This window comes from Lepisma saccharinum, chromosome 5, assembly GCF_977018435.1.
Source record: "Lepisma saccharinum chromosome 5, izLepSacc3.1, whole genome shotgun sequence".
Taxonomy (NCBI): domain Eukaryota; kingdom Metazoa; phylum Arthropoda; class Insecta; order Zygentoma; family Lepismatidae; genus Lepisma; species Lepisma saccharinum.
The window spans coordinates 1,514,255-1,542,196 of NC_139233.1; the positions used below are offsets into that span (position 1 = coordinate 1,514,255).

Here is a 27,942-nt window from a genome sequence, read left to right on the forward strand (position 1 = left end):
AAACAACCTTTGAGGAACATAACGCTAAAAATGTTGCTGTGACAAGACTGTATTCTGCGTTCACGTTGCTTGGTTTGGTTTGAGTTGGTGTTTTAAGTCCACTTTGTGCACAGTAAGGCTAATCGGGACTGGACCTACAGTTTAAAGTGAAATCCGAACCACTATGTGCCTCCACCGGGTATCGAACCCGGGACCCCTTGATTACAGGGCGACGACGCTACCACTGCACCATCGGGGAGGTACGCGTTCGCGTTGCGTTGGGCCAATCAAAAAATCAACAGCCCATTGTAAGTTTGATGGCAGCAGCATGGGCGTCACTGTTAAAATTCCGTTACTCGTCACTTAAAACACATGCACAGACAGACAGAGAGGTGGGGGAGGGGAGGGGGAATTGAATAAGGCAAAAGAAATGCAAACGAAACGATGTTGAGTCAGAAGAGCACTTGGCATGACATTTACTGGACGGAGATAGTACTATTCAAAGGGGCAGGTAAACACGTAACCAAATGTTACTATTTCAACCTCTTGTGAATTAATGATTACAGGATATTGTGAACGAATACTTTATTTCAGGTACCATTTTCACGGAAGCAACTTTTCCATGGCAGGTTATTCCTAGTCCGGAATATTTTCATGTGGCCTATTACGTGCAAGAGCAACAACAACAACTTTGAAAATTGGGAACGGACGTAAGTACCTTTCCTTTTATAAATAAATAATATTTAAAAAAACATTGACTTATTTTGTATATAATAAACTATATTACAAGGAGCTGGTATGCATATAGATAAGAAAATTATTACAAGTAAGTGGTATGAGGAAAAACTATGTTCGACCGAAGAGCTTAAGAACAAACCAATCGGATGTGATCATTTTTAGTCAGGATCAGATAACTGATAACAAAAATATTATATTTAAATATTAATTCAACTGTTTGTATAAAATGCATCGATATAAACTGTGTAAATCAGACATAAACTAACTTAGCACCATTACGTGCAATTTAGTAACCTTGTTACAATCACAAATAGTTTAAGATTAAATATTGCTAAACCTAAAAGCTAGAGCACACTTAATTTCTAAACCATTTTATGAAGAAAATTCTGCATCTTCCTCTTTATAAATGTATACAGAGTTAGAATCACGTTAATCTGAAATCTAAAAGTTGAGTAAGAACATATGTACCTGTATATCTATTGAAATTTTCACTATTTAGTAAACGGTTATTAATTAACGTAATTGTCTTCTTCTTCTTCTTCTTCTTCATGCCCCTCACCGCTTGTATGGTAGCAGTCTTGGGCAACGGTCTGAAAACATTGAGGGCTGGAAATTCGCGCACTAGTATAAACAGCGCAATATTTTGTTCCACTTCACTTCACTGTCACTATAACACTGCAATGATGAGGCATGATATCAAAAGCGAAGTTCACACTGTCGAGCAAATCCATAGAGAATCCACATAATAGAGGGGGAAGGTGATGAAAGTAAAGAGGGCAAGGAGAGAGGAAATGGAACCTTTTTTCGAAGGAGTCTGTGAAAGAGTGCCTGACGTTGTGTATTCCATAGCGGGCATTGAAAAAATAAATGGGTGGGGGTTTGTTGTCGCAGGATCTTTCTGGTCGCGAGACAGTGTTGCTAAATTATGCTACATAAGAACACCAATATTGCATTATCTTAAAAAATCAGGGCAACTGGAATGTACATACGTGCTTGTGTTTAATGAATTCATTTTGTATTACTTTTGTCATAAGTTAGAAAATTCAGTGTTGGAGGGTTTACTTCATGAATACATTTTCTCATATCCTCAGACTGCATTTGCAAGGATAGTCTATTTACAAAAATAACTCATCTAATATCATTCATTTTGGTCAGTGGCGTTAACTCCGCTCCAGGGGTAGTGCGCGCCCCTGTAGGGGGTGAGTGGTCAGTTGATGTCGAGATTTTAGGCAAGACGTTGGGTGTGAAAAGGCGGATAAAATGACATAAGACGAGTGATAGTACAAACTATTTCATTATATTAACTTAAAATAACTTTTTGTCTACCCATGCATGGTTGATTGATTGAGTTGGTGTTTAAGTCCACTTTATGCACTGTAAGGCTAATCGGGACTGGACCTACAGTTTAAAGTGGGATCCGAACCTCTGTGCTATGAGACTCCACCGGGTGTCGAACCCGGGACCTATCCATGCATAGGTATCAGCGGCGGCGATTAGGGGCTTTGCCCTCCCATTTTTTTCCACTTCCCTCCATTTTTTTCACTTCCCCCCGCACTATGCTAGACCTTATGTACCAAGGGAAAGTAAACTATTCTTGACCCCCTAGTTTTGGAACCCAATCGCCGCCACTGATGGGCATTCTTCGATTGGTACGAATAAAAATTCTTAATGTTAAGTTCCTTGAGAATGAATTCTTCCGACGAATGATTCTAAATATGTACTTGAACAAGTCGGTGCCTTTGTCCAAGCATTTTCGGCGGGCACAGGGTGCACGAAAGACGAGTTACTGAGAATTTATCTTGCAGGCTATTTGGCTAGGCAGGAGAGAGGGCTCAGAATATTTTATGATAGGGTAGCCAGTGGCGTGTGCTGGTCTCGGCACTTGGGGATGCTGTAAAGCATCGCTTATGTTCCACTTCCACACAGAGAAGACAGTGTCGTTTTAATACAGACCAGACAATTTAGATATTTCAATGGAAGTGATAATTTAGCACGAAATCTAAAAGACAGAGGCTCTAAACGACATGAAAGACAAGATCACTGAAAAAGATAGGGTTCAGAAAAGTCATGGGCACTGAGAGACAGAGACCAGAAAAGACATGGGTATTAAAAAACATTGACGCTCCAAGATAAGGAAAATAAATAGGCTCCATGTCCTTTGGTGGCCCTATGTTTCGGAGACGTTGTCTTTTGGCGACGCTATCTTTCGGTGATTCAGTGTTTTGAGGACGTTTTCTTTCGAATTCAGTCTTTTGGCGACTCTTTCTTTCGGAGACGCTGTATTCTTGCGACATATCCTTTTCCGACCCTCCATTGCTACCCGCTCTTTTGCGACCTGTCCTTTTGGAACACGTTCTTTTTTTTTCGACCTGTTCTTTCACAAGGTTACGGTCTTGTGGGGCGATATTGAAAACATATCGTCCAGGCGATATCAATTAGACGATATATCGTCACGATATTTTGGCGATATGTATATATATGTACCGTATGTATGTATGTATATATATATATCTGTGTGTGTGTGTGTGTGCGTGTGAGTGTGTGTGTGTGCGTGTGTGTGTGTGTGTGTGTATCGTAGAGACGATATATCGCCGATATCACAATACATGAAAAATATCGTATCGTCTGTAACGATATTTTCTTGATGATATATCGCGATATCAAATTTCTGATATCATCCATCCCTAAATATAACTTGTTCAAGGTCTCATTTTTCCTGTCATCTCGTGTTTCCTTTGCTCGCTACTCAAAATGATGACGATGATATTTGAACTGCGGACCATATTTTATATTTACGACTTTAAAGAGAGGAAATTCTAGTCTTATTTTTTTAAAACACCTTAAGTATTACTGTTAAAGAACACATTTCACTTTAAACTGTAGTTCCAGTCCCGATTAGCCTTAATGTGCACAAAGTGGACTTAAACACCAACTCAAACCAAACCAAGGAACAAAATGATTTTGCAATATACTTATTATGTTATGCAGCAGTAACTTTAATTAAAATTTGTCTACACAAATCCAACTCTTTTAAAACAAATAGCCGCGCTCATATAATCAGAAATATAAGATTTTTGCGCTACTCAAGGGAGACGCCAAAGTTTGGCGCCTTCCGAAAGCGGCGCCCTGGGCAGTGGTCCGGCACTTAAGCGGCGCCTGAAAGGAACTCACCTGCTTCTCGCATGAAAATGTCTGATGCAGCTTAGGCAAGAAAAGCAGGGTACGTGGTATCGATTGAACACACTTCCCTTTGGCAACACCCAAAACAAATCAATGCGTTTCTTGGCAACTTTTTGAATTTAATGTGTTGTGGAAACACTTCGTTTGGAGAATATGAGCAACAGGAGGAGGGGTAGTGGGCGACAGGGCTTAGAAATTAAAGAGACTGTTAGTTTATAAAATTCAGGGACAGGAAGTGCCTCAAGTCTAAACAAAAACGGAGAATAACGACAAAACTTCTCATGTCTATTACATCCAGTGTGGTATTTAAGAAATTTCCCGTGGGGGGAAATTCTACTGACTGTCTAGGCAGCATGAGATAATGACTTTATGCCATATAACATTCCCCCATGGATAAAATTTATCAAGCAGAGGGGGAGACACAAGTACCCAGAGGGGGGAAAGGGAAATCCCCCACCCTCCTACAAATATCACACTGATTACATCACAAAGCAATTTTATCATCTCGAACATCACGCTGAAACGTAGTTAAAAAGCAATCAGTACTGTACACACAAGCACTTGAAGTGGAAAATGTTAGCCGGGAAGGGAGGGGGGGGGGGGATAGATGCTTGGTCAAGTCTTGGAGTTAGCTCGGGGGATGCTCCTATGGTTTAACATGGTGACAATAAGACAGCTGGGGATGCTATGAGAAAAGTTTGCATACTTCGAGCACTGATACACAGCAATACATAAAAATTCAATATGCTTTCCAAGGCTGTAATTTAATTTTATTATAAAACATAAACTAAACATAACGTACAACCTTATAGCAAGGTCTTCTTCAGACTCTGCACCAAGTACAAATGTAACAAGATACAAAAACAGGACGATTTATATACACAAACATTACTCCCTTCCAGACTATTAGAAAGTTGTTCTGGAACATTCTAGCAGGTGGCTTTCCCCTGTCAACTGTACTTGCACCTAAAAGGCTAAACATATTTACTTCCATATAGAATGTGGTTGGACTCTTTATCTCACGCTCTTTTTCCTTCATTCTTCTTCCTTCTTCTCTCCTCTTTCTCTCTTGTCCTTTCCGCTCTTTCTAACACCTTCTTCCATTCTTTGTTTATCTTCAGTCCCCCATTCCAGTTTATTGTGTCTTCTTCACCTTTCTTCTCTATTTCCTATGCCTCCTTCCATTTTCTCACTAGTATTCTCTTCTCCCTTCCTATCTGCTTAGCCTCATCCAACTCTATGTCATGTCCTGTTTCTCTCGTGTGTTTAAATATCGCATTTCTCTCTCTCTTAAGTCGTACATCATCCCTATGTTGTTTCAACCTGTCTTTCAGCCTCTTTTTCGTTTCTCCTATGTACACACTCTGACATTCTTTACATTTCACTTCGTAGATAATCCCTTCGTCTTCCTCTTCTCCTTTTTCTTGTTTGCATTCTTCGCTATTCTTAAGATGCTTCTCCCTCCCTTTCTGTAAGTTTTAATGCCCGCTTTCCTAAGCACTTTGCATATCTTTTCTGTGGTCTTCCCCATACTCCTTATTCCAAACCTCCTCTCTTTTTATTTCTCTTTCTCTTCCAATTCTCCCCTGCCACTTTTCTTCCTTCTTCTGTTTATGCCCAGTCTATCCTCCTTCTCATAGCCATTCTTTTCCAGCTGTTTCCATAGGCTATTTATTTTGCCTTCTTTTTCACATTCTTTTGTGCATATTTTCTTGATTCTGTCCTCCATATTCTTTATAAAATTTCTTTTTGTCACCTCACTTACATCACAGAAAAGATATGCAAAGTGCTTAGGAAAGCGGGCATTAAAACTTACAGAAAGGGAGGGAGAAGCATCTTAAGAATAGCGAAGAATGCAAACAAGAAAAAGGAGAACAGAGAAGATGAAGACGAATGGATTATCTACGAAGTGAAATGTAGAGAATGTCAGAGTGTGTATATAGGAGAAACGAAAAAGAGGCTGAAAGACAGGTTGAAACAACATAGGGATGATGTACGACTTAAGAGAGAAAGAAATGCAATATTTAAACACACGAGAGAAACAGGACATGACATAGAGTGGGATGAGGCTAAGCAGATAGGAAGGGAGAAGAGAAAACTAGTGAGAAAATGGAAGGAGGTAAAGGAAATAGAGAAGATAGGTGAAGAAGACACAATGAACTGGAATGGGGACTGAAGTTAAACAAAGAATGGAAGAAGGTGTTAGAAAGAGTGGAAAGGACAAGAGAGAAAGAGGAGAGAAGAAGGAAGAAGAATGAAGGAAATAGAGCGTGATATAGAGTCCAACCACATTCTATATGGAACTTAATATGCTTAGCCTTTTAGATGAAAGTACAGTTGACAAGGGAAAGCCACCTGCTAGAATGTTCCAGAACAACTTTCTAATAGTCTGGAGGGGAGTAATGTTTGTGTATATAAATCGTCCTGTTTTTGTATCTTGTTACATTCGTACTTGGTGCAGAGTCTGAAGAAGACCTTGCTATAAGGTTGTACGTTACGTTTAGTTTATGTTTTATAATAAAATTAAATTACAGCCTTGGTCAGCATATTGAATTTTTATATCATGGAAACAAGGCTTAATGGAGCAATACATGTGACGACGAATGGATTAATTTGTTAATGCTCAAGTAACTTCTGCCGCATTGCATAAATTCAATCACCTCCATAATCTACAAATCACTACAAGAGAGGATTCCTCCCACTGAATGGAATAAATCCGTTGAAATGCCTTTATTGAAGAAAAGCCTAGTAAAAAGTGTTTAGATCTGTGTCCCATAACTTTATTACCAATAATTTCCAAACTTCCCGAGAAGATTGCACACACATTCAACTTTTGGATTATATGAAAGAAATTGATGCACTTCCCAAATACCAATTGTACTAAATATTGTGAATGACATTCAAAAAGGAATACAGAAACAAGATTGCTCCAGTGGGGCATGGATGCCCGAAGAGATATCTTAGAAAAGACAATGTATGTAATTCGAGTGGTGATATTTTATTACATCTAATACTGTTTTCTGTGACTTGCAGACTGTATGAACAAAATAAGGAAAGAACGTTTTCACCACAGACATTAGAATCATCTTGACTGTCGTAACTACAGGTGTCCAGGATGAAATTTTTTGATCGGGATGGGATTGGGGAAGGGAAATTTTTGGACCAGTTTCAGGACGAGAAACTTTCGAAATTTGCGGTAAAAATCTTGAATTCTACGCACTACTCCTTTCCCTCTTAAGTGATTGTTTCTGCACTTCTGGAATAAAAACAGTTAATTTCAAGAAATTTTTGACACTTTCAGAAGAAAAAAATACCAATAAATAACCAATTTCCAATATGATCCTTTGGAATTTCTCGACTGTTGGGGTTCTCGAAAAGTCTGACATAATTTTCCCAAGTTCGATAATTCACGCGCCGTCGTTTTGAATTACTTTTCTTTAATACAGTACCCTTTGACACGTAAAAACATGGATCATAGGAGCTATGAAGGAGAGCAGATTAAGTGGTCCTGTTTGATATCTATGCATCGTGAAAAAGTACAAAAATATAAAGAATTGTTTGTCAACAAAGTGATCGATGTTTATGGAAAGGAAGCAAGGCGAAACCAGTTTCTATTTCAACTCAAGTTGGAATTTGTCAACAGTGCCAGGGAATTTTCACTCAATTTCAATCTTATGAATTGTAAAATAATAGTAGTAATAATAATAAAGGTAAAATACAAATTCTATGACTGAGTGGCAAGATATGCCCCCCCCCCCCCCCGAGAAAAAATCTGCAGGCGCCATTGAGCTCGATGATGTCCAAGGGGTGGACAGCCACACAGTCTTTCCCCCATAGGGCACAACGAAGGGAATTCACTTTCACTTCAAATATGTTCCATCCTGACACATTCTTATATCGACGTATATAATCATAGAAGTAACTTCTAGAAACTAAATCAGACTGATATATGGCTCAGCCGGGATTCTTTGAGATTGGGGGAAGTTTCATGTGACAAATATGTACTGCATGGTCTTATCTATTTTTTCTTTGACAGTTTTCTTTTCTTAAAAACAATTAGCTTACATATATACGTACACAGACATTCAGAATTACTGTTTTTGAGAATTGTTTAAAGGATAGTAAACACGCTTCTTTGAACTGGGTGAGGAATTCAGAAGTTAATTGAAGATGCAACACAGAAAGCAATTCAAGATTCATTACAGGACTTGTCCCAGGAGTGAATTGGCAACTTAATTTAGACCCGAAGTCAGGTCCACATCACATCAGATCAGGTAAAGGTCAAGAGGTCATGTCAAAGTCATTTCAATTCAATCAGTATTTCAACCCTCAATCTGTTAATACTGAAGGAACACAGGACTCAGGCAAGGAATTTAGGACTAAAGTGACAACACAAGTCAGGATGCAATTCAGGGCTTAGTACAGAATTCATCTCCATCTTGAATTCCATTCTTAATGCAGTCCTGGATTCAATGTTGAATTTGATCCTGAATTCAATCTTAAGTTCGATCTTCAATTTAATATTGAGATCAGTCCCAATTTCAATACTGAACAAAGTAATACAGGACTTAAGCAGGAATTCACGAGTTAATTGAGGACACAACTCAGGATGCAATGCAAGATTCAGGACTCTTTTCAGGATTGAATTGGAGACTCAATTTAGGCCTGACAGGTCAAGATCAGGTTAAGGTCAGATCAAATAATATTTTCACTTCATGATTTGCACAAATAGTGCATATAAAACTATTTTTGATTAGAATATTTGAACACCATTTTTATGAAGTACTTCGTTTAGAATATAGCCACACATGAAGAAATTATTTTTATCTGGTGCAGGGTCTCCTGAAGCATGGGGCTTTGTGTGAGTGTCCAAAGGGCTGGGGCCAGCTCCAAGTTCTGGCGACTGTAATAAATACCACCTCCTTTATGTTTGTACATAAACTCAGAGAGAGAAATCTCACTTTCGTATGGTTTGTTCAACTTAAATTTATTAGCAAGTTTGTAATTACAAAAATATGTTCACAGCCATCATATCACATTAAAATACAATAATTTTTCAGTCTTTTTCATACAGTTGCATATCAGAAAGAAAATGAGAGAATACATATTTCTTAATATTCTGCAAAATATGTTTAAATGGCAGTTTCATCCTATTTGTTATCCTAATTTATATATTATACTTTAGTTGTGGTTTGTATGATCATTCTGACTTGAATCATACAGATCCAATTGTCTCTTACTATTCTTATGTGAACTATTAAGTGGTATTAAGCATCATTAACATAGTTAACCACTTAGAAATACATGTTCTATCTCCAACAGTACAAACTATTCACACTGTAAAATCTTCAAAACTAAACCTCAACTACGTATGGAGTAGATAAATTTTGCATTTCACGTTACAATGTGGAAATACAAAACTTTACCTACACAATCCTTTAACAATATTTAGTGCCCAACGATGAATACTTGAATATGTTTCAGACAAAAAATGCAAAGTGCCATCGCACATTATGCAATAGACAATGGCAACACATTAAAATTCTGATCTGAAAATCAGGTATATTATTCTTAATACACAGTATTTTCTAGATGTAAATAAATATCTACTGTCACAATTTTAAAGATAAAGAACATAAACTATCAGGACATAAAATCACTCACTGTCAAAAAAACAGACATGACATAAATATGTCTACCATCTTGAAAAATTTCACCAGTAAAATGATTTTTGCAAAAACTTTGTAGCCACAGAGAACCATCCCGTGGCATTTTCACTTAAATTTCTCAGATTGATTAGGGCTTTGTCTCGAACAGGTGAATCTTCTTCTGGAAAGTATTCTGGCAAGGTGCAGTTTTTCAATACCAATGTTTCTGGAAGTATAGGCTGCAAGATCTGTAAATAACGGGATTCGGTAAATATTATTAGCACAACCATATATCGTTTTCAAACTTTAAAATAGATAATTACCTCAAGAACATATATTTTTAAAAAAGTACAGGGTGATGCATGAAAAAGTAGCTTGGATTCTTCAGTATTTACATTGTATACAGATTTCAGTCTCAGTTATTTCATGTTACTGTTTTACCTCTCGGGTTACTAGAAATGATGGGGATGAATAATGAACTGATGAAATAGGTATACGACAAAGACAATAATCAGTGTGTTTACAATTTAGTAAAAAGATAATTTCCTGGCTTTTCCACGTTTTTGTGACCAAATCATTACAGCAATTCATGTATTTACACATGTGTGTAAGAAGGTCACTACGTTTTAGTTAAACACTACACTTACAATTACACCTAAGCAGGTAAAACTGAGATTGACTTTTGGATAGGGACATCAGGAGTGAGTTTTTAAGTAATACTTGCAACAATACATATCAACTTAACTTTGAAGCAAGCAATTTGTTTTTCTTTTTACATTTAAATAAAGATTTCATGCTTGGGGAATAAAAGACATGGTAGATAACACCGTATGTGCTCGTGCGTGTATAATGTGCACCCTGGTTTTTGATGGGTAAAAGTTACAAAAAATTATATCTTGTATATAATGTACAGTACAATGCAGTTTCAAAAAATGGCTTTCTTAGTTGTAGGTCGTAAATATGTTGCTATGCTGATCAAGAGTGAATAAAATCATTACTATTCAATGAGTCACCTGTTCATATGTGGACCAAGAGGAGAATATCCTCTTGTGTAAACAATAATGGTGCCTCCCCCTTCTCCCTCCACTGTGTTTAGCATCCTAATCTTTCACTCTTTAACCACCTTATTTATTCTGTAATAGTAGAAACCGAGATCAAAATTACATTATGGATTTCCAATGATCACGAAGTTATTTTCTATTATTTCTTACCCAACAAATACTGATAATATGCATCCCATGTGACTGAACGTGCATGCTCGAATTCTGCCAGAGTTGCACTGCTTTTCTTGGTGTCGCACAACATTACATTGCAAAGTGAAAAATCGTGTGAAATGGCCTTCAAACTTTTATACGTGGTTTTTCTTATTCCTTCTTTACTTTTTCTAAAAGAACTTCAAAATATATACTTTTTCCGTGACTAATGTAACATTTAAACAAGGCACATTCAGGACCTTCAAACCAGCAGTTAGCAGCACAAGATTTCTTCCATTAAGGAATTTACACACTCCATATATATATTATTATTTGGCCAGTAATACATTTTAATTATTGTTTTCTGTTTCCTTATGTTTTTTTTCACCCAAAGCACCATAGAAATCGGAATGTTCGTTCATTTTGTGATGAACTTATTTCAACCGCATTTCACATTAGTGTCGTCATCTTGAATGGAATACTGTTGCCATATTCAAAAACTGCAGGATTTAAGTTTTAGAATGATATATATAACACAATAGGGTTCCGTAAACATGAAAAATCAATGCAAGTGTCCCAAAATCATGGAATGACTCTGAACAGTTTCATGTTGGCTGTCCGAATTATTCTGTGCATAATACGCACCACAGTTTTTGGGAGCAAAAACCCTTAGTGGTACCCTTAGTGAATGAAGACAGAGGATCTTCGAAATTAACAGGATTTAACCATTAAATTGTGCAACGCGGAAATAAGGAATTTCTAAATTTCACGTGAGTAATATCTCCCTCTGGTTGTTAATACTTGGTACTTGGCAAGAGATTAATATTACAATTTATATTATATCCTAATGCTTGAAGAGTAATTAGTGGATTTTTTTTCAAGCACTCCAATGTTAAAGATAATACTAATATCTACATACACAGTAATAATATCATAATAATACATATATGAGGGTTGAGGCATAAGTCACCCCTGGTACACATGACCTGTCTTGTTCATACATTATTCAATTCCATACCGTGTCCTATTCCATTTGTATATTTCAAATTCTTGTACCGGTCCTGCATTCTCGCAAAAAAAAAAAAATAGTTACCATACCCTCATATGCATGTATAGGTTTGAGATTGTGATATTCTCATGATATAGACAAAATGAAATAAAAGAAAACAGTTTACGAAACTGTATTACCTCTTGATTCCACTTATTTCTAGCCACCAACTTAGCCTCCATGATTCCTGTTGATGAAACAGCTGATGCCAATTTCTCAAGGTCGACATCTTGAGTAGCACGGACCGTGCAGCGTTGATGTTCCACGTCCACAACGAGGGAAACAACTCCATGTACACTGATCAAGGTTTCCTCAAGCAGCTTCTGTGTTTTCTGAAATAGAAGGTACGTTATTATTTCCCATTCTTTCATGAACACAAATATTAGTCTGCAAAGCTAAAACTAATGTAAGAAATGAGAATATAATCAGTTAACACAACGTATTCTAACACTTAACTAAACTCTATGATGCAAAATGGCTGTGTGAATGAAGGCCTGTGAAATGTTTTCTCGTTGGGTGTTGAGTAGACCTCGGATTTTTAGGTTCTAAAAAGTGTGCTTTCAGGTTCCTAAAATAGGCTATAAAAATCCTAAAATAGGCTCTAAAAATCCTGAAATAGGCTCTAAAAATCCTGAAATAGGCTCTAAAAATCCTAAAATAGGCTCTAAAAATCCTGAAATAGGCTCTAAAAATCCTGAAATAGGCTCTAAAATCTGAAATTAGGCTAAAAAAATCCAGAAGTAGGTTCCAAAAAAACTTAAAATGGTACAAAATTCTTGAAAAATACTGATTAGATACAATAGTCAAAAACAAAATTTCACAAGAATCGTAAGAAATTTTAAAAAACTAAATATGCTGACCAAGGCAGTAATTTATTTTATTAAAAACATAAACTAAACGTAATGTTTCAACCTTCTATCAAGGTCTTCTTCAGACTCTGTATCAAGTACAAAGATTTTGTACTTGATACAGAGTCTGAAGAAGACCTTGATAGAAGGTTGAAACGTTACGTTTAGTTTATGTTTTTAATAAAATAAATTACTGCCTTGGTCAGCATATTTAGTTTTTCATAATCATGGAAACAAGGCTTAATGGTGTTATAAGAAATTTTAATAGGTATATATAACAACCAAATATTAATTTTCTAACCAAATTTTCATATCTTTACATCATTTCAAAACTATCCAAAATTATTGTAATGCAATACTTGTGCTGTTAGCGAAAGTTGCTCTTTGATATGAAAAATGAATTACGTATGTATAATTTGGTGCTCAATACCAGGGTGGCTACTCGGAATTCCAGGAATTATACGTGAATTATTGGCTTTGGGAATTATGCATGAATTTTGGTAAACATGAAAAAGAGGTACAAGCAGATGTTTTCTCTATTCCAATTTCTTTCTCCGTAGACGTGAAAAATTGCAACTCTTATTAATCAAAATCACATTAAATTTATACATATTTATAAATGTCCAGAAACAAGATTTCACAGTTTGGCTTTTATTTTTATTTTTATGGAGGAAGAAAAATAATTTTCTCATTTCGTTTACTTTGTAAGTGTCTTTTGCAGAACAATCTATCTGACATACAAAGATTATTGCAAAAGAAGATATCTTGAAGTTGATTAGATACAATTTTGGCTACATGGAAACACACAGAACCTTTACATTGTTAATATAGTATTGTGTGTGTGGATGTTGAGTCGGTAATACGTAAGGTTGGAATAGAGAAAACATCTACTTGTACCTTGAATTTTATCATGGTCCTAGTGACGTTGCTGAATCTTTTCTCATGTTACCCACAGTCAAACTTCACCTTTTGTGCGTGAGGATCATTTTATATGCTGAAAATTATCTTTCAACAGAAACATAGCCAGAGGTTCATATTTGGATGAAGAAACATCACTTTGCAAGCCGTGAATGCCACAAAAGGATGAAATTGACAGGAAAGTGAGAAAGACCACACAGAGCATAGTTTGCACTTTGGACTGTGCAGGCAGTGCCAAAACTGGGAAGGAAAGGGGGGGAGGGGGTGCAAGGACAGTTTACTTTCTTGTTTTGTTTGGAGCTTTGAAGAACATCACAGACTTGAAGCGAGGGAAATCGACAGAAAACATGTTTCAAACATGCCAGTCATTGAATTGTTTCATCACCAAACCCGGTAAATACCTCTGTGAGATATAAAAATCCTGTAAAAACCTAAAAAACAGGTATAATTTAGGCACATAAATGTAAAATAGGTTCTAACAAGCAAAATAGGTTATTTTAGGCAGTATAAAACTTCGCCACTTGTTGCGTTTTTTAATGAAACTATGACGTTAACTTGTAATTTAATCCGAGGTCTAGTGATGAGTTTCATCAACACTAATTTCTAGCTTTTGAGACTGGAGTCCATTACCATTGCTGTCAACTAGCTTCCCAGCTGTCCTCGCAATGCTCAATCAACACCAACATTTTTATGCTCTAAGTGGGGTCGAACACAGGATCATTTTGCCCTAAAAATATGAGTACTAACCATTAGGCTATGCAGATATGTAAGAACTGTCTCAGCCAGTGATGTTAACTGGGTACCTGGAATTCTGTACCAATGTTTTAGGAAGCCAACCTTTTGGCCTTCCCACAATTACAACCCAGAAATTGTGGGGAAGCAAGAGATTGGTTCAGCAGCTCAGTGGTAGTGTACTGGCAGTGTCGTGTCCTTTCTAATATGTGTGCAATGGCGTGCGGTGCTAAATCAGAGAGGGGAACAGGTGACCTGCACTTGCCCCCTCCCCTCCCATACCCGTCGTAATATAATACAGTAAACCAAGTAAAATTCAACCCTTATTGAAATGAACTAAATAGAGGGGTGCCCCCCCCAAGGCAAATGGCGCATCCCCTCCAAATCATATAATTTGTGAGTAATCCCCACAACGTATTTAATTACTACAGCGTGTCTACTGAAAATAACTTCTTTCTTAGCTTTACTGCACACTATACTTGATCTGCACCTCCTTCCTAAACAGGGGTGCCCATCACTCAAGACCACCCCTAAAATCGTTCATCATAATCGAGAATATATCTTGTCTTGTATTGCAGCTATAGTATATAAACTTCACATTCACCTCATTCAAGCGCCAAACACGCAACCTAGTAACATATCATTGCGATCGAAGCGAGCGATAAAATCTTTAAATCCATTCCTTTGCAGGCTTTCAAGAATATTAATTTAATGGAATGTTAATACTTTCTTAAGATCCAGAGATATTTAGTCTTTTCCAGCTTCCCCTTTGGCGCGTTCGGGGTCGAAAACGTGTGGATATCATATCGCTAAATGCACTCTTCAAAATTTAATTTTCGAACTCTCTCTCTCTCCACTACAGAAATCTCTTGACAATCTTAGATTTCATCAAAGTTTCCATGCCAATTTTAGACTTACTGTTGATATTGAAGAGTGGATTATACCTCATCCAAAAAATTAATTCTCAGTCTCTACACCAGAATTTCCGCAATAGTCTGTCTAAGACAATAGTAATACACAATAATTGTATAAATGCCCTCAATTTAAGGCTCAATCCCCCTCTAACTAAAATACCCACAATAATCTAAGACCTAGAGTTGGATATTTCTCCGCCCCCCACCTCGATAATACCCTTAAACACTTTCTCTTCTTCATCTAATGGATTAAATATGGTGCATTTAAGATGTAAAATTTTTACATATATTTTGGAAAAAGATATACTCAATGTGATCAAAAGTATCCGGACACACCGCGAAACGTGTGTTTAACATAGAGGGCGACACAGTACTGCCATCTACCGCATGGAACACATAGTCAGCGAACTCAGTAGTCTGCAGACAGTGTGACACAGCAGTATGGGATGGTCTGAGGAAATTACAGACTTTCAACGTGGTCAGTTGGTCGGGTGCCACTTGTGTAGGAAGTCTGTGTCTGAGATTTCCACCCTCCTAAACATCCCTCTGTCCACTGTTTCCAATGTTATAGTGAAGGGATGTGTACAACCCAAAAGCATGCAGGCCAACCTCCCATGTTGACCTCCAGAGACCATCGAGTGTTGAAGAGGGTCGTAAAGCATTATCGTCAATCATCCATTGCCACCATCACACAGGAATTCCGAACTGCATCAGGATCTACTCCAAGCACCATTACTGTTTAGCGCAAGGTGTGGCAACTTGGTTTCCATGGCCGAGGAGCTGCCCATAAGTCAAACATCACACAGACAAATGCCAAACGCTGTCTCGTGTGGTTCAAGGAGCGTCGAACCTGGACCACAGAACAGTGGAAAACCGTTGTGTGGAGTGATGAATCACAGTACACAATGTGGCGATCAGATGGTAGGGTGTGGGCATGGCGAATGCCTGGTGAACGACATCTAACAGCCTGTATAGTGCCGACAATGAAATTCGGAGGTGGTGGGGTTACAGGGTGGTCATGTTTCTCCTGGAGGGGGCTTTGCCCCTTGTTGCTTTACATGGCAATGTCACGGCACAAACTTACGTTGACATTTTAACAGCTTTCATGTTGCGTACCGTCGAAAACCAGTTTAGGGATGACCATTGTGTCTTTCAACACGACCGAGCACCCGTCCATACTGCAGGGCTTGTGGGGAAGTGGTTTGACGACAACAACGTCCCACTAATGGACTGGCCTGCGCACAGTCCTGATTTGAATCCCATAGAACATCTCTGGGAAGTTTTGGAATGCCGAATTCGTGCTAGACCACACCGATCCACGTCAATACCTCTTCTCATTTTTTCGCTCTGCGAGGAATGGGCTGCCATTCCTCAGGAAACGTTCCGGCACCTGATTGAAAGTATGCCTGTGAGAGTGAACGCTGACATTAAGGCTAAGGGTGGGTCAACACTGTATTGACTGCCAGTGTTTCCGATGGAGGGTTGCCCAAACTTGTACTTTATTTTCAGGTGGGTGTCCGGATACTTCTGATCACATAGAGTAAATGTTGAATTTTATATTATTTGAAGTGAACCCCCCAAAAAATTTTGATCACGCAACCTGTGCCATAATCCCCCTGTTGGCACCCCTCCTGACCAAACAAACATACGATACATATGTTACAAATTGTCAGAAGTAACATACATGAAGCACGTTAAAATTTGGACAATAACAATGTTAAAGAAAATATGATACTATAATGTAAAAATAACATTAAAAACAAAATTGTTGATGCGCAACAAAGAAAATAATAATAAAAGCAATTTATGCTTCATCTCTCTATTTGTAGATTAAGTTGACTTTTTTGTAGAGTTGAGCATTCTTGTAATTCAAACGTCTTCAATGCAATGATGGCATTCAGATGGCCGAGTTTTTTCATGACGTCCGCTAGATTTGTAGAAATTGTGACAAAACCCGAACTGTTCCGAACTCCCTTCTCGGGAACAAACAAGGACAACAAAAATTTGCCACTGGAAGAGTATCCAGTTAATCATTTAACAGAGTTGTAGTAACTTTTTATAAAATGCCTTGTGTACGATTTCGTTTTTGTTTTTAATTCGATTAGGGTAGGTGTTTTGTTTGCTGTCTTTTCTGTAAAGTTCAATGAACTAAAAAAGGCTTTCGTCTTCAGCCAGTCGATCATACAACATTCTCAACCCTACGCTCGCAACATTCCCCTTTCTTGTCCTGCCTCTGCGTGGTCTTGGGGCTGTTGGAACAGGTGGATTCGAGCTGTTCCCTCGGAAGCTATTTCGCAGCATTTAGCCAAGGCATTTAGCAGACGATTAACTGTAGAAGATTTTTCCAGTTCGTTATGAATGTCAGATGCAATTTTGCAATGAGATTAGGAAACTATAGACTTACTACAATCAAAACTATCACTACGACGCAATTAAACTTTAGCACATAGCAAAAACTCGAAGGAAAACGAATTCGCTGTCTCTTGTAGGGAACAGCTAGAGAGTTCAGCTTCCCTGGTGGGAAGTGGGACCATGAGGATCATTTACCTTCGCGCGTGGTCGGAAATACTCGGCGTCAGGCACTAGAGGGTGGAACGACGAGGGTAGGTGAAGTAAACAAACGTCCAGTCAAGGTGAAAGTTTACTTCGGCGTGTTGATTTCGGGAGAAAGAAGTGTTTTTATTATGTTAATATAGATAATTAAAATAGCTTCAATGGGCGATAAGTAGGAGGGAACAGCCTGTTCCCTCTGTTCCATGGAGGGACCGCCACTGTATGTGTGAATATTGAAAACAGCTTCTGATTTACACTAGAGTGTGTACTCATGGACAGTAACCCATGCTCAAACCAAAGCTTGAACCCGGAACCTTTAGTATTGAGATTGTGATTTGCTTGATTAGTTACCAATGGGCATATTTTATTCACACAAATATTAGAGAATGGGCACATTGTTTGATAGTCAGTCAGTAAAATTATCAATCTGATATATCCATAAATGCAACATTCTGCCATTTTGTTACTATTACTACGATGAAAAACTACTATATTTTGCCATTCATTTCTGATTTTGAGAAATTCATAATCATAAATAGTTTCACAACAATGGAGGTTCACTGATCAGAATCAAGGGACCGATATTATTATACATTTAATAAGTTCACTTTTTATGCAACTTCAGACTGATGGGCTTGTTGACTTCTGTTACATTTTCGCATTTATTTCTTCACTTTTTATTATGATTTCATCCTCTTTTATTTACACATTGAAGGATGGACAACCAACCAAAAACTTTTTAAAAAACTAAAGGGGACCTCCTTCTTTAAGAGGCTGGTCAATGCAGTTTGGCTCAATTACGGATGGAAATTGCATGTGTGTTACAAAAATATTTGGCATGTTAAATAACTTTATATTTATAAAATAATCTTATAGATTAATTGAATTTGTTGCTTTAAGTCCACATTATACACAGAAAGGCTAATCAGGACTGGACCTACAGTTTAAAGTGGGATCCGAACCACTATGTGCCTCCACCAGGTATTGAACCCGGGACCCCTTGATTAAACGGCAATGATGCTACCACTGCACCATCGGGGAGGCCCAAAATAATCGTACATTTTCTAATAATAAAACACACAGGCTCAATTTAGAACAGAATGAAAAATACAGTTAATAGATTAAACACACAATTCCATAAATATTTTAAACTGAACTAAGCAGTGTTGGCACACAGTGGATATACCAGAACTTAGGAAAGTTATGAAAATTGAAATAAATTATAAATATTTTAGTTACTACTGACCCATTTGAAAATAGCCGAAATAGTAAATCATTCTGTATGTCCATCCATCCATCCACATGTGCATGCACATGTATAATGTTGTCAACATTTGTAGGGCAATAAATTTACATTTGATAAAAATTTAGACATCAGTAGAGAGACCTCATCCAAAGCTTATAAAATGATTTTAACAAGTTAGTTCAAAACTAAATTCATGTCTTCAGCACACCACCAATGGATTAAAATATATTCAAGGTCAAAATCTTTCAATTAATGAGTACACTGAATATCCACTTTATTAAAATCACCAGACCTGTTATACATATGTTACAATGACACCTACATGTGGCACTGGTTGACAGTGCCAACCAATAGCCACAGTTGTTGCACCAGCCAATATTCTCACTGGTGCATGTCTGGTATATGTGAAATGGGTCAAAGAATGTAGCATCATTGTCGGTGCAAAACTATGACACTGATGGGCCTACAAAGCATACAGTTTCACAAGTTAACAAAACCTAAGATAAGTTAACAAAACCTTCCAGGAATAAAAAAAAACTGTTTAACCCTTTGTGGACAGGACTTACAATATCAAGTTCTCTTTCCACAGAGATATAATATGTTACACTTTACGAATTTTTGTCTAACAATTTTTTGGAAGTGAAAAAAATATAACATTGCATAAAAGTTATATGAAAACATATTTTGAATAGGTAATATAAAATTAATTCTTGAAAATACTGTAAAAACTTTCTACTACGATCAAAATCATCACTGCAGAATTGGAAGTGGAATTATCATAAGAAATTTCCGCAATGTGGATATAAATTGTGAAATGCTACTGTCAAGAGCACAACTTCATTCGACACGAGTTCAAGTATGCTTTATGCTCATATAGACTAATAGGGACTGGACCCACGGTTTAAAATAAAACCAAACCACAGTGCGAAGTGCTTTCTCAGGGGGACATAATCTGGGACCCCTGTTTAGGGTGCTTGGCCCCCTAATGCCTACTTGCTAAAGTTGAAAGCTCCCTGCCTAGTCAAAGCATTTGTCAAACTTCAACAAGATGGCTACTTCAGCTGTCTTCTTTGGTGTAGACTAGGCTGGTGGGTTTAATAAAATGGACATCCATGCAAGTACATAGTTCAATTAATAACTTAAGGTATACATACTGCATGCAGTCCATGAATGTGAAGACTGATAACATGTGCTTTTGTTCTAACATGTCTGGTGACTTGAGTCCCTTCCAAGGCAGTATATCTTTTATGGCGTGTTTCTCTGAGAACTGATGACGAGGCACTTGGAATGCTGCAAACTGAGGTATCAGACTTTGATTTTTGGAGTACTCTACACAATACCCCTGCCAAAGACATGGTTCTGTCAGAGAAATTTGTTGACCTAGAGGAAAAGATAAGCATTATGAAGCAACAGATGAATGCAGAAATAGATTTGCATAACCTCATGACAATAACAAAGAAATGACCTGGCTTTAAATGTACATAGGTTAGGAATAAAACAGGATAATCAGTACTTTACTGTAATAGGTTGATAAAGGAATATTTGTGTAGTGCCCAATATGGAGGTCTGCAGGACTTTTTCCAGGGGAGAGTGAGTGAGTGTGTGTGTGTAAATGAAGCATTTCCCATAATATTGTTTCCCCCTCAAAAAAACACCTATTCAGCTTGAAATTATCATGTTTCTGCCATGTCTTTCTACTAGCATAAATTACTGTGACTAAAGTAAAATTAAATGTGTGAAATATATAATGTTACGTTTTCGGACATCCATGCTGCAATAATTTTACCAATCTGATATTTCTATCGCCAACCTACGATTCAGTACAAAATTCTTCTGGTAATTTTTTAATGAATATAAAAAAACACAATTCACATGATATCTTAAAAATCTGAGCTCATATATCACATAATCAGTCCTGGAGTAGTCCCATTAACAATTTTGTAATTTACATAGCAATGGACAATACAAGTACTGGTCTCATTCCTTCACCAATTTATTAATATTACAAGGGGTAGGAAAATGCATCGCTATCATGCCTGAAAATTTTCAAATTCAGTTCTAAAAAATATATATTTTTTAATATCAAGTTTGCTTGTGGAAATTTAGATTACATTTGCGTATGTGCTTTTTAACATTTATGCATTTTCTCTATCATTAAATCAGAATAATAAATATGTCATTACATATTTTTGCAGTGTTGCTAACTGCATTTTAAAATCTGCAGTGATATGGTAGAGTCGGCTATACATTAGAATGTATTGCGTAGCTATTCATGCTGTTACGGGTAGAGCCTTCTTTAGGAAGGCCACTACGGCACAAGAATTAATTACTTTTAATCCAATCTTGTATTAATTAATAAAATAAATGTTTTAGGATCATGCTTTAAAATGTGCAGCTTTTTTTGAGTTTGATTCATAGCTCTCTTGGGCCATATTTGCCTCTCCCCCCCCCCAAAAAAAAGCTGGCTCCTGAATTATTTTAAGTCTTTCTACCCCTGAATATTACCAATACAAGTTGTATCAGTACTATAACGTACCACTTGAAATTTAATGCACGATATGTGCTATTATTTCAGAAGTTACAGAGTATCATGCAGCAGCGTTTGAGATTGGACTCTGATAACACAGGCACTGTTTGGCCCCCTAATGCCTACTTGCTAAAGTTGAAAACTTAGTTGTGAATTTACACTTCAATTAATAAAGACCAAATACCACTGCCTTAAAAACATAAAATATTATTATTCATTCTGGTGCTGATTAAAAATTATTTAAGAGATTAATAACATTTGCAGTTTGTGTTGCAAAGCGGGGATGTGGCAATTGAACCAACAAATGAATGCACTTTTCCATCATAACATGGGATGCAAGGTGGACCCTTTCTAAAACACCCAAATGTCAACTTCCCTTCCACCCTGGAATGCATTTTTCAGACTAGCAAGGCTATGGTGTCTGGATTCACATCCAGATAATCCTATGCAGGGCTCGTGTTACGTGTTGTCCTCTTGTGTTTGTCATTGTCCTTTCATTCATATTATCTTATCACAATTCATCTTCATCTTAACCATTAGCCAAAAGTGGGGTAAAATAAATAAAATCAAACTAAACCATCGTAACATGATTTTTGGTTTCACACTGTATTGTTAGATTTAGAAAGGTATTGATAGATTTACAAAGGCCCTTGACCCAAACGAAAGGTAGATATCTGTTCTTCCTGACTTTCGTGGTTCAAATGCAGAGGGACAGAATATGCTGAGTGGTCAACAGATCTCCTTTCAGTGCACGCAAAACAAGAAAGGCAAGTGAGTCATTTTGCAAACTGTAGATCATCATGCATGGCCAGTCTATACACCTTGCCACATACAATAGCTGACGAACACACATGCACGTAAACAGTAGAGTGTCATGCGACAGCAGCAGCCAATCCACATCCCTTGTATTCAAGCTCCTTTTAGCGAAGGCATGGCCACTAGCAAGGCCCTGTCCCCTGCAGCATTTCTCCCTCTGCCTGCATGGACATTAGCCATCATATGTTGTGAGCTGTATACTCACTGAAAGTGGCAACTTCAAAAATCAAACGCAAACTACTTGCCTAACAGACTCTAGTTCATATAGGGCTAAGAACAGGCACGGATCCACAGGGAGAGCAGCAATCACCCCTCCTAAATGCCTGGACTAGGTTTTTGCATACATTCTATTTAATCTATATTTAATGTGTATCTTGATATGGTTTATGTAAGCTATATTTTAGTTCATGAATGTAGAACATTATGAATGGTTATTATGGATATTTTGTAAATATTGTAATAGTGAATGTCAATTATTATTATTATTATTTGTTCCTAATCCCTATTGAGATCTTCTGGTACTACACTTGAAATCAAAATTCAAAAATAAAAAACGACCCTAATGCTTTACATTCTCCTGGCCCAACAGGACAACATGATTCTGGACAAAATGTCCTTGTTTGTTTGCTTTCCCACTTTTCATCATATCTCTATATCGTTAGGTTTATCACAACACAGGAAAGATATCATAATGACGGAAGAAAATAATAATCATCCTTTACTTATCCAGAATTCGAACCCAGTAACTCTTTTTTTTCATCATGTAGATATGGAATAGTACTATATGTTGTTAATAAAAAATCTTTGTAAATAATGGTCAGAAAGGACTTCCCAAGCGCCATTCCTGGATCCGTCACTGGCTAAGAATAATACACTATTAAAACTATTCAACATTCCTTACTTCTGAAGCAAACTCTCCAGGGCCTCCAGCACACCAAAAGTTGCCAGAAGGAACGGGTGATCCTCACTTCTCTGAGCCAACAAACGAATCGTCTCCAATGATTCGCTCACTACCACCTCATTTCTACTGTCCAAAACATAGGCGAGGAACTGCAAACTTGTCCCATCCTGCAATAAAAAACAATGCTGAAAATACATTATCAACAAAGCAGGAACGGCAGAGATGGTTGTCAATAAACAAATATGATATTAAGAAAGGTGATAGTTCATGGCACGTTTTAACACCACAAAAACAACCAAGAGAAAGTCACACTCACTTAATAATTTTCTGAATGTTAGTGACAATGGTTCTACTTTAGCATGCAATGTTACTGGGACATTATCCATTGTTTAGTGCTTTAAACTATCCTTATCTAACACTACATTTCGAGAGAGCACCTCTTATTTAGTCTTCAGGTGAAAGTTCTTTTGCCGGTGGTGCGAATCGAACCTACGACAGACGTTGAGATTTTTACTACAAATCCCTTGCTCTACCCAACTAGAGTGCATCACACATAAATTTGCCGTTGCGTAGAAACAAATTTTCGTTTCGTCTCCCTCTCTCTTAGCATCACGTGTTCTACCCTGCTCGAAAACCTTCGCTACTGTTGCCATATTGTCATTCCATTCCTGGACACACTCGCGCAAACATCATTGAAAACAATTGAATAGCGCTCCAGCTCGCGGTTCCCACCGTTCGGTAGGGACGGTAATGTGGCAATATAGCACGGCGTAGTGGTTGCTTCTTTTATGTAGTGCATGTTCATTGGCTAGCTAGTAACTAGTGTTGCCAACTGTAATAATGAAGCACTATTTCTGTCACGGAAGGGGAAAGGCAGGTAAAGTGGCGGTGAGTTTTGTTGGATTGGAAGCACCATATTTTTATTTTATACTAAGTATTTGACCGGTTTGACGTTGTGTGCGTGTATTGCGTGTGTGTATGTAAAAGTGTGTGTTTGCTAATGAACGTTAAATTCCATAATGCCTCCAGTTCTGTCGAAGTTGAAATCAAAAACCTTGCATAGCCAAGCTCGGGAAATTCTAAGCAACGTGCACGAGTTCATGAAGGAGGAAGCCAGTCATGGTGTTAGCATCCCAATAACTTTAATAAATACTTACTTTTACATATTTAAGGAAAATATACTTAATTTTACATATTTCAACAGGTTTAATTCACAAATTGTTCATATTTCATAATTTTGGAATTATTCAAAATAAATAAATTATGTGGCTCCAACATCATTTCAACTCTGGCTCCGGCACGTGTTCTTGTAGAAATTGCATAGAGGAGGCTGTCATTTTTGCTGCTTAATGCGATACATATTGTTTTCTGTGTTAAAATTGCCATGCTTTGATGGGTGACCAAGTTCATAGCAGGGCCGGCGGAAGGGGAGGGCGAACCGTGCCATCGCCCAGAGTGGCAAAATTTGAAGAGAAGAAAAAAATAAGCCTATTGAAAACTGTGATCGAGCGAGATATTCTTTTGCGCTGAATAGTATTGAAATAGCATAAGAAGTCTCATTATTTATTTTATATTTTGATGTTTTAGTTAGGAATATATTGATTTTCAATTTTCCGTTGCTGCGTAATGACCGGAGGGGGGGGGGGGGGAAATAGAGCGGCATCTGCCGCCACCTCCCAGGGAGGCAAAATGACTAGCGCCGGCCCTGGTTCATAACAAATGGTGCAATTGTAGCGGTTTAACACGTTGGCATGTTATTATCTGCCGTTGCAGTTCCATACCAGTGTATACGGGTTTTGGGAGTGAAAAGTTAGAACGCCACCAGTGCATTAATGCAATGAAAAATAATATATATATATTTTTTTTTATTTTGTTTGAAATCACTCAAATAAGGAATCGTATGAAGAAGTCTTCTTTGCAGCATTCTTGGTAATTTTACTTATGTGTTAGTTCACATTTTGCGAATTTTTAGTCCATATGTATGTAGCTACATACAAAGCCACTTGTTAGTACATATTAATCCTAGTCCTGGTATAATGCATGATGTTTAAAACTCAACGTTAGATAGACCTGAATTCTCTAATTTTATTGTTGCACGTAACAGCTGTGCATCGGCGCACTACAGCGATTTTTCTATCTGCTCCATTAGCAACACTGCTTCTTTAGTTGTTTCGCGCATCGCACGGCAGAAATATCTGCGCTGGACTCTACTCCACGGCACCTATGCAGGGATGGCAGGTTAGAAAGGAAGGTCCGGGTGCTCCCAGTCAAGCCAGGCAGGTAGAACCTGAGCACCTATCAGCTGAAGCGAGTGGACCAGGTAGGAAGGTTGCTGCTAGGCTCATCTTCTTTCTTCTTTCTGCGTCCTTCCTTCTGGGATGGCTTCAGTAGTCTTCAGGCTGGGAGGCCAGTTAACCCTGGATGTTTGCCTGTTGACATCAGGAAGCCAACTGAGCTTCCAGCCTTGCTGCGCTGGCTTTATACTCGCGGTGGAGCATGGGTAGTGAAAACATTAAATACAAGTACGTGTTGCTAACTCATTTTTTTACATATAGCAAACTCCGTACTGAAAATTATCAAGATTGGACATTGAGAAATCACTAATGGAAAAATCACTAGATGCACGTGTCATAATAAACTAAAACTGTGTGCATACAGACAATACAATTAATAATGAGCCACGCAGGACTCTGCAATTCTAAACAATTCTAATCCGAAATTAAAAAGAATATAGGGGCTATGCAAGGTCTTAATAATAAGTGAATGGCAACCATGCAGGGTCGTTACACCTGACATATATTATGTAAAACATCGAAATCTGTTGATTAAAAAAAATCAACATAACAATCGAAGGGGTTATAGTGGGTTAACAGCCACTACTGATGTTTCTTGTATTTGAATATAAATATAATATGTTCAACGTACAAAACTTTAATTCTGTAAAATCATCATCATCCTTCGCCGTGTCTGGGTCAGCATAGAAGTCAAGCCTCTCCATTTTCTTCTGGTCTTCCTCCATTCCTCTCTTTCCACGGTGTTCCAATCTTGTCGTCTTCTCCTAACACTCTCCACTATCTGCTCTTTCCACAGACATCTTGGTCTCTCCCTTGGCCTTATTCCCACTCTTTGTGCATTATATGCTCTTACTGGTAGTCTTTCTGCATCCATCATCTGCATGTGTCCGAATCATCTCATCTGTCCTGGAGCTTCACTACCTCCACTGTCTGTTGGATCTCGTCATTCTATCCCTTCTAGTCTTTCCCAATATACTCCTTAAAATTTTCATCTCCACTGCCTGCATCTTTCTTATGTCCCTGTCATTGTCCAAGTCTCTGCTCCATACATAATTATTGCTACATAGTATAAGTATGTAATATATATTTCCTTCTTGCATTTCATAGGTACATCCTTGTTCCATATTAATCTTCGAACGCTTTGATTCTTAATTATAATTATTAATTACTTCCTAATCCTAGTTCCACACAGGCATTTTTTAAATCTTACTTTTAATAGGATGGCTTTCTTTTGTGGATCAGCAGCCAGTAATTTGTATGATCTAAGGGTGTTAATTGTCCTTTGAGTTGCATCCTCCATTCTTAATCTGGAAAAGAAGAAACAAAATAAATATATTGTTTTGAAAGACACAAATAGCAAACTGGGTAAGAACAATGTGAACATATTGTGGTGAACTTCAATAACGAACTGTATGTACGTATAACTCAGACTCCAGTTCTGGTAGGTATTAGTTGAGGCAGATGATATTTCTTGTCTGTAATTATATCTTCTTCCTTGTAAAATATTTAAATTTACAATAGCCTATCTTTAACATATATCCAATCCAATAATGAAGCTGGGTTATGATGTTTTTACACACCTAGAAATGAATTTGACTCTAAAAATTAATTATCTTATTGACAGAATTGATCAAATAACAACAAAAAAAAATGCCTGCAAAATAAATTTACATGCCCAAAGAATATATATAATACAAATAGATAAAAAAAACCGGACCAGGCCGTGACGTTTATGCACTCAAAGGTACAATCATAGAGGAACTTACATTTACGTTTCGGAAGTTAAATCACTCACACTAACCATAAACAGTATTATTATTATGATTATGAAAAGAGCCATCGGCGAGGCCAAATAAATATTTTTTTACGTGTTTGGCTCTGTGGTTATATCCACTTATTAAATTAATGAAATCACTATATGCGTCAGATTATTTTGTACTCACATTTATTGTGCACGAATTCATAAAACACTTGTGCTGGACAATATTTCAAAATTACGATGATATTTCTTACAAAAAAAAAGTTAGAATCGCGATTTACATTTCAAAAAAGAAAATAGTATGAATCCGCAAATTGTCCACTATGCTCTGAACATTCGTGCATAGGGCTTATTTAATAATCTGAGTTTTAAAAATCGCCAATTGATATATTTCACATGGTTATCACTGTGGATAAATATTAGAAACTGCAATTCATGGTAATAAGCGTCTACCAATCTCATCTAATCCAGGTTTTAAATACGTGCCGACCAGTATGATAATTTGCTTATTCTACCGGTACCTAGATGTAAAGAGGAGAGACCTAAATCATAGAGAAGATTCAAACTGAATAAATAAGAAATATGAAGTATCCATACACATTTCATATATAAGAATGATCCACATTATTTTATAAGAATGAAACAGAA

The 27,942-nt window shown here is 37.3% G+C and overlaps 1 protein-coding gene across 1 annotated transcript; it reads right to left on the reverse strand.

Moving 5' to 3' along the window:
- Positions 1-8,871: 8,871 nt before the first annotated feature.
- Positions 8,872-27,605, reverse strand: LOC145987562 (armadillo repeat-containing protein 1-like). Its single transcript, XM_083121911.1, has 6 exons — positions 27,479-27,605; positions 26,746-26,842; positions 23,242-23,408; positions 20,152-20,377; positions 11,927-12,118; positions 8,872-9,793 (listed from the first exon to the last, which is right to left on the reverse strand). The coding sequence occupies exons 2-6, from the start codon at positions 26,833-26,835 to the stop codon at positions 9,611-9,613; spliced, it is 858 nt and encodes a 285-aa protein (XP_082978037.1). The 5' UTR covers positions 26,836-26,842; positions 27,479-27,605; the 3' UTR covers positions 8,872-9,610.
- Positions 27,606-27,942: the final 337 nt, after the last annotated feature.